Source organism: Embiotoca jacksoni, unplaced genomic scaffold (assembly GCF_022577435.1).
Source record: "Embiotoca jacksoni isolate LCO1_2020_lvr unplaced genomic scaffold, fEmbJac1.0.p SCAF_16, whole genome shotgun sequence".
Lineage (NCBI taxonomy): Eukaryota > Metazoa > Chordata > Actinopteri > Embiotocidae > Embiotoca > Embiotoca jacksoni.
In genome coordinates, this window is record NW_027185296.1 from 8,546,031 (window position 1) to 8,559,075 (window position 13,045).

At 44.0% G+C, this 13,045-nt stretch overlaps 2 protein-coding genes across 2 annotated transcripts; both read right to left on the minus strand.

Moving 5' to 3' along the window:
- Positions 1 to 658: 658 nt before the first annotated feature.
- zar1 (zygote arrest 1) lies at positions 659 to 2,819 on the minus strand. The gene is made up of 4 exons (XM_069150719.1): positions 2,127 to 2,819; positions 1,245 to 1,337; positions 975 to 1,049; positions 659 to 896 (listed from the first exon to the last, which is right to left on the minus strand). Exons 1-4 carry the CDS (start codon positions 2,817 to 2,819, stop codon positions 753 to 755), a joined length of 1,005 nt encoding a protein of 334 aa, XP_069006820.1. The 3' UTR covers positions 659 to 752.
- A 400-nt stretch (positions 2,820 to 3,219) lies between these two features.
- On the minus strand, positions 3,220 to 5,717 carry slc10a4 (solute carrier family 10 member 4). Its single transcript, XM_069150718.1, has 3 exons — positions 5,140 to 5,717; positions 4,726 to 4,936; positions 3,220 to 4,210 (listed from the first exon to the last, which is right to left on the minus strand). The coding sequence occupies exons 1-3, from the start codon at positions 5,649 to 5,651 to the stop codon at positions 3,692 to 3,694; spliced, it is 1,242 nt and encodes a 413-aa protein (XP_069006819.1). The 5' UTR covers positions 5,652 to 5,717; the 3' UTR covers positions 3,220 to 3,691.
- Positions 5,718 to 13,045: the final 7,328 nt, after the last annotated feature.

The window sequence follows — 13,045 nt, forward strand, 5'->3', positions numbered from 1 at the left end:
GCAATGGACATTCAAACCAAAAACAAGCTGGTAATTCATTAAATCCATCATTTTAATGTTCCCAAATAAGAACTTTCCCACTTTACAGCCGTCTGAAACGCAGCATAGTTCTTTAACTTGTGGAACCACAGTGTTTGGGTTGATATATGCTGCTAGACTTCCAGTGTCCTGGAGCCGGCTCATGTTAGACCGAACTGTACAGAGAGACAAGTCAAGGTTGAGCTGAAAAGCACAAATGTTCAGAGCAGCAGAAACCCATGAATTGTCAGCAAGTTCCTGTTCTTTGCATCCACAACAGCTGCTGCAGCTTTAAAGTGAAGCGAGGCACCGATACGCTTCTGACTCGGGGCTTCGGCCTCATTCCTCCAGTTTATTCACTGCACAATCAGTCTTTAATCTTCACATCCTCCAGAAAATCAGCATCTCCAGTAGCAGAGTTTAAAAGGGCTGCATTCAGCATTAGTACATCTTACAGGGGTCGAGACTAGTATTTTACTTTCCTTTAAGTCAAAAAAATCAGACTGCTTTAAATGCAAAGAATGATTCAGTACAAAATGCATGATAGACATTTATTACATTGCAAAGTGTGATTACCATCAGTTTCATCAACACAAAACAGGCATGAAATAAAGTATTGATACATCAAATGTGTTGCATCCAAGGTGCCATTAGTGCACCTGCATATATGATGGCAGTGGGCTGAAGGCACCCCCACACACAGGAACATGTGCTGATGTGTTTCAGGGCAGAGTTCAGATGATGTATTTGAAGCTGAATGTGCTGTCGCAGGAGAGACGCTTGCCTTTGCATCTGCCGCACAAGTCCTGTCTGTGGGGTCGTTTGGGGTCAACGTGCCGTTGTGTTATTGCACAGGAACAGCGGGCTTTGTTGCAAGTCTGAGGGGAGAAAAACAAAAAGTTTAGTAGCTACACGAGCTGTTTGAAATTGACAGAGCAAAGAAGAAAAGAGCTTACATGACAGGTGATGTCCTCAACACGGTATGGGTTGAATTCCTTTTGGCATTTCCTGCAGTACTGTTTGAAGTAAACCTGGAACACGCACCACTGCAGTCAGGACAAAGGTCTCTATTGGAGCTTAAAAATGTGTCGTGGCTCACTCAAATCTTAATTTTGCCAGCACAATAATTTAACAGAAGGCTCCCCATCCGAACACTATCGGCACACAAGTTTAGATTAGATCCTTCTGTACTGATCCAGGTGTTAACGTGTCAACTTGCTGCTCACCTTGTTGGTGCCCTGAACACACCACACGTAGGCACTTTCCCATCGCAGATTGCATTCTCTGCAGTGATAGTATCCATACTTCTGTTCCAGAAACTGATGGACGAAGAGGAAGAAAAAAAATGTGTGGGTTTGTTCCAGCCCATTCAGTGTTAATACCATTAAAAAAAAAAAAATTATATCTATCTATATATATATATATATAGAGAGAGAGAGAGAGAGAGAGAGAGAGAGAGAGAGTCTGAGGATACTTGTTGGCAGTGAATTACAGACTGAATTTATGACCAAGGTTTGTTTTTAGGACATTATGCACATACATTATCAATATTAAAGAGTTTAATTTTAGGCAGAGCTTTGAATCAAGACACTGTCCATATTCCATTTAATTCCACTTCACTCATGAAGCCTAAGAGTTTTTCCTGTATTATGCACTTCAGAGCAGCTTCAGGAATCAGCAGGACAATTTTAAAAGAGGTTATGTCAAATTTAAAGTATCCGATTTTATAAAATAGCTATTGTCGGAACAACAAATTAACGAGGCTTCTTTATAGGATCAAATTTACATTTGAATTTTTTTTCTTGACGTGGCTAGTACTCCGACAGTGAAAAACTGGCCTAACACAAATCCAGGTCACTTACTGAGGATTTATTTAGGCCTACATGTAGTTTTTGTGTTTAAAGATCTATAAGAAAATCCATTGCACCTTATTCTCATGAGGAGGGTGACTGAGCAGTAAAGGGCCGTTTCACTTAAAAACAAACGTCGGGTATTAAAAACAGAAATTTTTTTTTTTTTTAAAGAGTTTATAAATCAGCAGGAAGTGGGGGTTTGCCAACTTTCCACAGTCTTGGATCGGGACTCCGTGCGTGCGTGATTTAACTCACCTGGAAGCGCACGCGCGCCTTGCCCATTGGCTCCTCCGCAGCTGGCTGCGTGTCGTCACTCTTCACCTGCAGTTTGGACCTGGGCTTCTTGTTCTGCTCCGGCAGCTTCGCGGTCTTTCCGTCCTCAGCTGCCTGGCTGTCCACGCCCTTCTTCCTAACGGTGTCCCCCGCGGACTCAGGCGGGTCACCGGGCGGCTCCACACCACGCGAGTCTTCATTATTGTTGTTATCGTCAACCAGGAAGGAGGTGACGCTTCTGTACGCTATGGGTGAGTACACGGCGAGGGTGCGCGGGTAACGCACCCCGCCTGCCGCCAAGGTGCTGCCTGCGCCTCCGCCGGGCGTCGCGGGCTCCTGCCGCCTCTTGCGCTGGAAGTCCCGCCTCATAGCCAGGAGGGACCGCGGGCCGATGGAGCACTGCACCGCGGCGTCCTTCTTCCGGTTGACCTGCACCGCCACGTCTTTGGTGTTTGCCTTCCTGAGCCTCGGGGTGAGTTTGGGGTTGATCTGAGATAAGATGGACTTCAGCTGGGCGCGCTGGTGGTTGTTGAAGGCATCCGAAGAGTCTCCGTAGTGGGAGAGGTAACTTTTATATTTCCACCCAGCGTCTTTAGGCCGGTGGTATCTGCCCATGTAAGGGTTGTAAGACGAATAGAAATAGCTGTCGACTGGCTCCTCACCGTACGTTGCCATTTTGTTCATCCAACCAAGGCCGCTTGTTGTAACTATTTAAATAGATTGGACGACAGGAGCGCGCCATTAGGCCTAATTAAGGCCAGGTGTGGGACTTGTCCCATCAAAGGAAGCAGGCACGTGACGCAGGTGCAGCTCCAGGTTCAGGGGTTCTCCTCGGTGTCTGTGCGGCTTACGGGCTTGTGGTAGCGGTGGGTGCTCGTCGGCAGTTATTTGACTAAAATATGCATTTTCACATGATTTTTTTTTTTCACTGTTATGATAAAAAAAATATTTGTTTTGTTTGCCAGAAAAAAATAATAGCCTCCCAACCAAACAGGAAGCTACAGGAAGCTGAGGTGCTGCACTGAGTGTTATAATGGTAGGAAAACCCTGCACGTTTAGTTTCCTCTCATGCCTTTAATTTTCTTGATACGGTTGTTTATAATGTACACGTATGACACACTGTGTTCAGACAGGTTCTCCACAGGAAATCTGAATAATTCTGATATGTTTATTTGGTCTCTCTTACGCACTTTCACACACACACACATGCACACACATCTTAAAGCACTGATGCTGTGTTGATTTGATGCTGTGATTTGCTGTTTAATGTAACATGATGTTTTCACATGTTTTTTTTTTTAATGACTATATTAGACATTAGTGGTTATGTTGAATGAATGAAGCGGATGACATAAAGCAACTCTTTTTTTTTTTTAACACTCATGTCAGTGATAAACATTCTGTGTTCCCTTGTGTCTCAAAGTGTCCCTGTTTTCCTGGTGTTTCTTTTATGAATGACAGCAATGGAGATGATAAATCCACCTGCAGGTCTTAACCTGCTCCTCTACATCAGTGGTAGGGAGCTGCTTTTGTTTTTTATTTGTGTGTTAAACAGGTGTTGGATCAGGAGGACAGGGGTCCAGCATGATGGTGTTTGGGTCACTCACTGTCACCGCGCCATAAGACGAGTCAAAGTCCTCATCGTGAAACCTTTGATATGTTATGTCCTCGCCGTCCGTCGTGGGATCTGGTTTATGCAGGACCTGCTTCCTGTACATCCTGTAGGCCAGGATGAAGATTCCGGCCTCGGCTGCTTGAAACAGGGCGTACAGCAGGGGGAACATGTACATCCCTCCCATCAGCTGAGGGGGGAAGGCCAACTTCAGGATGGCAGTGCACAGCTGCACGTTCTGGCACCCGGTCTCCATGGAGACGGCCCTGCGGCTGTTGGGGGGCAAGTCGAAGAGCACGGCCAGGCCGTAACCTGCAGCGTAGCCGCACAGAGGCATCAGGATGGCCACCATGTAGACAGACGGCGGGATGGTGGACAGCAGCTCCGGCCCCAGCATCGCTCCGGTCAGGATGAAGAGCAGCACAAGGGTGACCAGCAGAGACCACAGAGACGCCTGCAGACACAAGTCTGGATGACTTTCTGCACTTATGGCAGCCATAGACCTTTACATGTATCATTGCTCTTACTCTGCCTAAGATGTATTTCCTGTTAAAGTTTTTTTATTTTTTTATCTAAATTCTTCCTAATCTGAATCATAAATCTATGGGGATAAAGGGTATCATAAATTCATTTTCACCCTCCTATTCAGTTCTGATTAAATCTGCCTTGACTTTTCAAACCGGGCTGCAGTCTGCATCAATACATCTCTGCTGCCCAACGTTACTGTCTACTCCAACTGATGTGGCCCTCCCTCATAAGTGGCTTTTATCATAAATGACAGGGGAGGAGCTCTTCCTGACACAGAGCCTCTGATGTCACTCTCCCTGTGGTCAGCATCCCCCTCCGCTAATGACAGCCACCGAAAATACGCAGTGCGCTTTTGCGCAAAGGTGGTCCCTATAACCAAAAGTACAGCATCCAGCAGACACATAACGACTGAACTAATTAACTTTGATAAATTGCTCTTACCTTTAAAACGATGTCGGCCACACGCGTGTAGCGGTACCTCAGCATAACTCCCAAACCAATGGGGATCAGAGTGCTGCACAGGGTCAGGATTATGGCCCCGAAGGGCATGAGGTTCACCACAGGTGTGTTGATCCAGGCCCGGCTGTAGATCCACAGACAGAGCGGCATCAACACGAGCGCCAGCAAGGTGGAGGAAATGGTCATGATGATACTGGGGAGAGGAGAGCAAAGACGCGCCGTTACAGGAGGCGGACCGGCTCTAACCATGCACGTACAACTTTACAGTCATGCTTAAATTTCACTTATCGGCTGTTATTTTCGTGCGTAAATGTCAGAATAATAGGCACACAGCACTGTTCAAATGTATGACACATTTAGCACGTAACTCATGTATATTAAGTACAGTAGATCTACCTCAGATTCATCTCCCCGTTCACCAGCAGAGACATGATATTTGATAAGTTCCCTCCCGGACAGCAGCCACAGAGGAGAACGGCCATCGCTGCCACATCATCCAGAGAGAAGGCTAAAGCCAACAGAAAGGCCACCAAGGGCATAATAACAAACTGACACACAAGAGCCAGCAGCACCCCGATGGGTCTGCGGATATGTTCTCCGAGCTGGCTCACCTCCACCGTGCAGCCCAGCCCCAGCATGGTGAAGCACAGGACCAGTCCCACAAACACATTGATTCCGTGGTTGAGCGGGGAATCCCAAAAGGCAGGCATCAGGTGAGGGGATTCCGTCGGGGGAACGGCCATGAACTCAGCTCCAGCGACAGTCCTGAAAGCGCTGCCGTCCAGAAAGACTGCACCGCGGGCCACTCTTAATCCATCCATAACCCCGTCCCCCGGAGAATCCACAACTTGTTTCAAAGTGTCCGACGTGAGAATCAAGCTGCCGCCCAGCAGGCTGGAGTTCTCCATGGTGCAACAGGAGGAGAGGATCTCCACAGTTGGTCTGTGCCTGTGTCGGTGCTCGTGCGTAAAATGAGTCCCCTAGCGGCGCGCAGCCACTAATAAGACACTGCGGAGGATCCAGTGGCCGGGGGAGATGATGGTGCCATGGTACTGGTCTTAAAGCGACTCACTGAGGCAGACTGGTGCCACGGATTGGCTCCGCGTTAGACTGCTGGAGGGGAGTCTGCACACGGTCTTTAGCTTCAGCGAAAGTGGCTGGACCAATCAATTCCGCCCAGGCTTCTCTTTTTAAATGCGTTCCGCTCCGTGGAGGAAGAAAAGGTCCCCGAAATATCAATCTAATCATTTCCTATCGACAGTTTTCCATTTAGAAAATTACACTCGTCCAACTGGTAATTTGTTTCTCACATGTTCTGAGGATGAACGAGATCATTCAGATGCATGAAAAAGAGAAGCTGTACTGAAGACAGCTGTTTGTGTTGGTTGAGTAAACACCGCCTGCATGAATGAAAACTGTGCTGATCTTTATACTCGTGCAGCAAACTGTGAAAATCCGCGTGCTCTCTTCTTTTGTTGGCCTTGCTGTTTATTTCAGGAAGAGGGCGCATAACGCACGAGTTCCCATCTCAAACTTTATGTTTGGTTTATTGCTGATTATTTGCGTGAGTATTTATGTTTGAATAGTCTCAACAACATCCCTAGCAAATACAGACTTTATTCAATGTTTATAAAATCAACCAGAAATGAACCAGTGACTGCTGGGATTGAAAGTGTTCACATCCTGCTGTCACCTCTCATGTAAAAACATCCATCTGTGTGAGAGATTAGATGGGGAACACTTTTATATGAAACTCAAATGCTGTTGAAATTATTCAGCCTACTACAGTATGGGCAGTAAAAGGACTTTCAGAGTCATTCAGAATATGCACACAGAAAGTACTGAGGCTGAAGAGTAAACGTTGGGTCGATTAAATTCCGGTGATATTTTATGATGGTAAAATAAAATAAAATTTTCAGCCATTAAGATAAAAAGTAAAACATTCTCCTTTAGTGAGGTTGTGGAGGAAATATATCAAGTTTCACCAAAAACAAAACCCCAACAAAGTCAGAGACTTCAAATTACAGTAAATACAGGAGACGGTCATATTTACTTTACTTTCCATGCCTCCTCTTAGACAGTTTCTATGTCTCATTGAACTGAAGTCCATCAGTTTCTCAGAGTAACACCACAATTTGTGTTAGTCTTGTAAAGTTCGAACAACATGAGCAGTGTTGGTGAAATATTGTGGTCTGCTGCTGTGACAGTTTTCTCCCCATTATAATGCACCAGCTCATCATATCCAGCGTCACCGATGTGAGCTGTCTGTGTCCTGTGTGTCTGCAGCCCACAGGACGTGATCCTGAGGGAAACTCAAACACTGAGATGAGCGTCTGGATGAATTCATTCACTGACGTCACGTGACTTCAGGGCACCGAGGCTGAGGACGGGACAGTCTGCAGCATCAGTGACTCAGGCTCTCTGTCTCCTCCCCTTCTCAGAGACACCCCCCCCCCCCTCCTCTCAACCAGTGGGGGACTTCAGGTATGTTACACTGTGTCACTTTCTCCTGAGCACGTGGCAGCTGGACATTTGACACTGAAACAGGTGCAGTCCAGTACAAACAAGACTGTCCTTTTACAAGAAGCTGAACCTTTCAGTAAAGATGATTTACATGCAGCCTGGTAATGACACAATGGTTTTCGCGACTGCACTTGAGGATACATTCAAAGTTCTTGAACTTTTCTGGATTGACTGACCTTCCTGTCTTAAAGTAATGATGGACTGTCGTTTCTCCTTACTTAGTTGCGTTGTTCTTGTCATAATATGGATTAGAACTGTAGTCGAATAGGCCTCTTCACTGTATAGAACTGTACACCAACCCTGCCTCTGCACAACACAACTGATGGTCTCAAACACATTAAGAAGGCAAGAAATTCCACAAATGAACTCTTGACAAGGCTCACCTGTTAATTGAAAACCATTCCAGGTGACGATCTCATGAAGCTGATTGAAAGAATGCCAAAGCTGTCATCAAAGCAAAAGGTGGCTACTTTGAAGAATCTAAAATATAAAGCATATGCTGGTTTGTTGAGCATTTTTTTGTTTATCACATAATTCCATATGTGTTCCTTTATAGTTTGGATGTCTTCAATATTAATCTAAAATGTAGAAAAAAAATAAAAAAAAATAAATAAAAACCATTGAATGAGAAGGTGTGTCCAAACTTTTGACTGGTACTGTATGTTTTCAGTTTTTTGTTGTTTGCAGCAGAAGTATATTGAGTTGTTGAGCTTTTTTTTTAAGCTGTTCACCAGTAAGAGTTTGAATAGAGATACATGATGTCTAGTGGTGGTTTAGTTACACAGCACTTCATAGCATAGTTCCACCTAGTTTATAGTAGAAATTTCATGTTGATGTTTTTATGACTAAGAAAAATGTGTGGGACATTTCAAGACCTTGGTTCGCCTTGGTGACTATTTTGTGGTGTTACGGAATTGATCATTTTAGGACATTTTTTGTTATGTTTTATTGTTGAATTGTATTTTTCCTTGTTCTAGGCTATTTTAAAATACTTATAAATTCAATTCTAATCAAATTCTGCCTTTGTTGAAGTCTTTTTTTCTAACTCTGAATTAAAACTTTTATATTCTTTTTTTTACATCGATTTGAATTGTTTGTCAATAGTGTAGCAGGTACCATCATCTTGTGAAGGTTCTTGTCAGGAGATTTCTGCTGGTTCAACAGTAAACATTTCACAGGTAGCAAATAGGCTTAATAGTTGTTTAGCTTTTGAAGTCATGCTAAAATCACATATAATATCACTATATATATATATATCCATGTACTTTCAGACCACAAACAAACCTCATCAGACTTTGTTTGATATGATTGTTAGTGCAGTACTGTATTATTATCCCTGAATCCTCTTTTTCATCTATTACCACACCTTAACTTTGAGTTCTCTCATTTCTGAGGGAGCAGATATATCAGCATACAGTATGTGCAGTGATTTAATTCATTGAAGGAGAACTACTTCCTGCCTTAAAACTGTTTTAATGCAGAACAATGAGCATCACAATACTGCACCGACAATAATGCAGTTGTCCAAAATTCACTGGAATATATTTAATTTGAAGAATAGAGGGTGATGTGGATCAGAGCCGATGGAACAATTACTAATTTACCTGAAGCATATATTTCTGCTTTATGTTGTGTAAAAACAGGTTTTGATTTCTTACCATCTCAGCCACTATTATTTACCAACAAAGAACGTTGCATTCAACTGAATGAAAGCCAGATCAGATGTTTACATGCAACAGTGTCTATTGGAGTATTACAGGTAGCAAACCCAGGTTTTACAAATCTGGGATGAAACCTTGCCACGGTTTTAAAATTAGGATAAAATGTTCACATGCGCAACACATAACCAGGCAGCATTCGCCAGCTCAAGCAACAGCGCTGCAAATATCCTGTCTGCAGGCTTCAGCGTGCAGCGACCGTATCATCCCATCGCGGTCTTCAGGCAGGAGATTGCTTCCTTGCAGACTGTATCAGGTTCGAATGTGCTACTTCCACAACTTGATGGACATTTATAAATTTAAAAGAAGAGAAAATACTTGTTAAAACATTGGTTTAGTTATTAGAGTTGTGTTGAGTGTTGATTTTTTACAGCCCAATTGTTGTTCCTGCTTTACCAGTGGCATTGTTATGAACAGGCTGATCATGTGTCCCGCTTTGTGTGGGACTGCGCAGCATTTTTATTCCTTTTTCTGCGCCCGACATATTGACATAATGTCCTGCATTTTTGTTGGCTTCTCTAAAATCGGACTTTTATCCGATGGCTGTGGAGATAGCAGGGAGGGCTGTCATCACGGGGCTGTGACTGATGTCAATCAAACTGTGCTCGTGGGTCAAGTGCAGGTTAGTCTGTCCCCGCTGCGCCCGACGTGGAAAATAGCAAATCCAAAAATCACAAGCTATGCTAATTTCGTCAGACTATGATGGAAACTACCTCGAAGAAGGAGATGCAACTACAACAAAGACTGGAAACCAACTAGGTGAAGCCGTTGGAAGGTGATTCTCAGAACCTTTTTTGCCTTTTTTGTCAAACTTAATGACAAACGCAGGAGAGAATAGGACCTAAAGCGACACTATATGTGAGTCTCACAAGAGACGTGTGGCTCAAAAAGAGATGCTTCCATCTATGTATACATCCCTACTGAAACCAAAAGGTGACTGGCAGACAGATAAGGTAACAGCAGATGAAATAACCAGTGTTTACCACACTGTGCACCACTCCCAGTTGTACAGGTCAGCAGACTGCTCGTAAGCTGGAACCCGTCATTTAGCACAGTGGTTCTTACCAGGCTTCCTGCACCAGAGCCTTCAGTCTTCTCAGGGATCCACGTAAGTTCTTGGAGTGGAGCACGAGTTTCAAGACATTAATAGAACGGCGATGCACAAATCCAGCAGACAGGTTTTTCTACCTGCAGAAGTTCATCAGTGGTGAGGCACGATATGTATTAGAAGGAAGCATCTATAGAAACGATGACGAGGCACTAAATGCCCGTTACGGCCACCCTTTTCGAAATCCTTCGTGCATTTAGAGAAAAACTGAATAACTGGCCAAAGACGAGCTGAAGAGAGTCGGTTAAACTGAGACAATTCAGTCATTTTCTGATAGCCTGCAGCAATGTCATGCCACACATCAGAGGGCTTCAGGTTTTACATGACTGTAAAGGGAATCAAAAAAAGACTCCCTGACTAGGTGACCTCCTGCTGGAATCGTCACATCACAAAGTAGTTGAGACAGTCAGAGGAATACCCTCATTTCAATGAGTTTGCAGGAATTGTATGCAATACTACAACTTCCATTCAAGCCTCGAAGGCTACTGAAGAAAAGCCGAATAAAAAGCACCTGAAAAGCTGATGCGTTCATCTCAAGTGTGAAAGCATCTGATAAAACGGAGGAAAACATAATGCTGCAGGAAAAGCTCAAAAGATTCAAGCAGATCTAAGAAAGTAAACTCCTCATCTTCAGACCTTGTCACATGCATGTGCTGTGGAGAAAGCCACTTCATCCACAAATGCCAGACGTTCACTAATAAGCCTTTAGAAGAAAAGAGAAGGTTCATATTTGACAATGACCTGTGCTTTGGCTGCCTGAGGAGAGGACACAATTCAAGAGACTGCAAGAACAAAGCAACTTATGGCATCTGTAAGAAACATCATCCAACACCACGTCATGAAGACCGTCCATCTGCTGCTGCAGACTCATCTCCTTCTCACGCTATACAAGCAGATGAAAACACATCTCTCTCTTGCAGTGTAGACAGAGGAGATGGGGGGAGGACATCCATGAAAGTGCCTGTATGGATTCCTTCAACCACCACACCTGAAACAGAGACCTTAGTGCGTGCTCCTCGACAAGTCCTTATAGGAGGTGATGGAGAGCCATATGCTGCCAAACCCGACCGAGGTTGGACCATTGTTGGCAGCTCGTCGCTGCTCGTAAAGTCAACAGAAGTGACAGGTCTGCGTCATCGTGTATCAGTCAAGAAACTTCCACGAGTGACATCGGCCACTTTCATCAGAGTCCTAGAAGCAGACTTAAAATCTAATCCAGGGGAAAAGAGCTTATCACAAGATGATATACAGTTTCAGCAATTTCTGAATGAACGAACGCATCAGAATACAGATGGACATCTAGAAATGCAATTCTCCATTAAGAAACACCAACAACTGCCAGAAGGTATGCGTCTGCTTCGGGTGACGCTGAAGCACATGATCTTGACAAAAATCCCAACTTCTTGTGGGAAAGAGACATTACCGTAACAAACTCAACTCCAGAGCTTCTGGTCGGTGATTCTGAAGTCATAATGACACAAGTACTACAGACAGAGGTAGTAAAAGAGGACCGTTTTTTGGAGGGCTTTAAGAGGATCTCGAAATGGCAAAAAGCACTGAATGTTGTGTTGGACTTGGGCTCCTGCTAGTACAAAGCCAATATGTGTCAGCCCCCAGTCCTGCGTGTTCTTTAATGAGGCAACAGGAGAAGATGTCAGGCTTCAAGATATTTGTTGAACAGCCGCAGAATAATCAGTTTACAGAGCTCTGGGTCCAGACTATGTTTCCCTGACCGCAACAGAGTATGTGTCAGTTCTCCTGACTTTCCCTGACCCAGTCTTCTTATAGTACAGACACCAAAAAGTAATGTGTGGTGACGTGTCCTTTGTTGATTGGTCGAGGTGGTGGTTGTCTTCCTTCACACCCTGGAGTCCTCCAGACAGCAGTTTGTTCCTGTTTATGACTCAAAGAACAACAGTATGTGACCCCAAAGGTCACAGACCTCCCCCTGTGACCTTTTGGTTTGGCCCAGCAGTATCACTCTCATTCACAAACACAGCCTTTTGTCTACACTTTAGGATTAATAGTTGATAATACGACTTTATATATAAGTAATATGATATGGCATACATATATGTTGTATTATTGTAAACATAGCCTAGCACAGAATAGTACAGTTGTTGCTCGGATCCAGCGACCTGCAAAGAGAGTCAAAATAACACAACCCATAAATGTCAAAGACAGAAGAAAGGCCAGCCTGGTGCTTGTGAAACTGGCACAAGAGGATGCTTTTAAAGAGGAAATACAAATACTGAGTCATGACAAATTGCCACATAGTTGTTGTCCTCAGGGTGGGAGAGCGATTAAAGAACGCTTCCTTACCCCTTGATTTGAAACATCCAGTAATCCTACCCAGAGATGGTGTAATCACACATGCCTCAAGCAATGTGTGACATATGCAGGAGAGCTCACAAGCCAAACGACACAAAGGATGGCAGATCTACTGGCGAACCGTGTTGATTCCTAGCCACCATTCTCTTACTATGGGATGGATTGCTTTGGACCATTTCACACTAAGCAAGCTTGTAGAGACTGTAAGAGACATGGTCTAATATTCACCTGTCTGTCCTCAAGGGCAATCCATGTGGATTGTTGGAAGATCTAACAACTGACGCTTTCATAAATGCTTTGAGATGTTTTATAGCAATCCAGGGAGCTGTACGATAAATCAAATCGATCGAGGGATGATGTTGGGGCAAAAAGTAAACTGACAAAAGCCTTGAAGGAAGTAGACAAAGACATTATCTGCTTACCTCGCTGAAAAACAATGTGACTTCACAATGAACGTAGAAAGCGGAGAAAGCCGGTAAGTAACAGATAAGTAGATAAGGCAATAAAAGTCGAATTTTCAGGTAACTTTCACCAACCAGCGCCTGCTAGAAGTCTCTCTTTTTTTTTTTAAACCGCTGACAGATTCAGATTGTAATTATAAGTGTCTGAATGGCTACAGTAA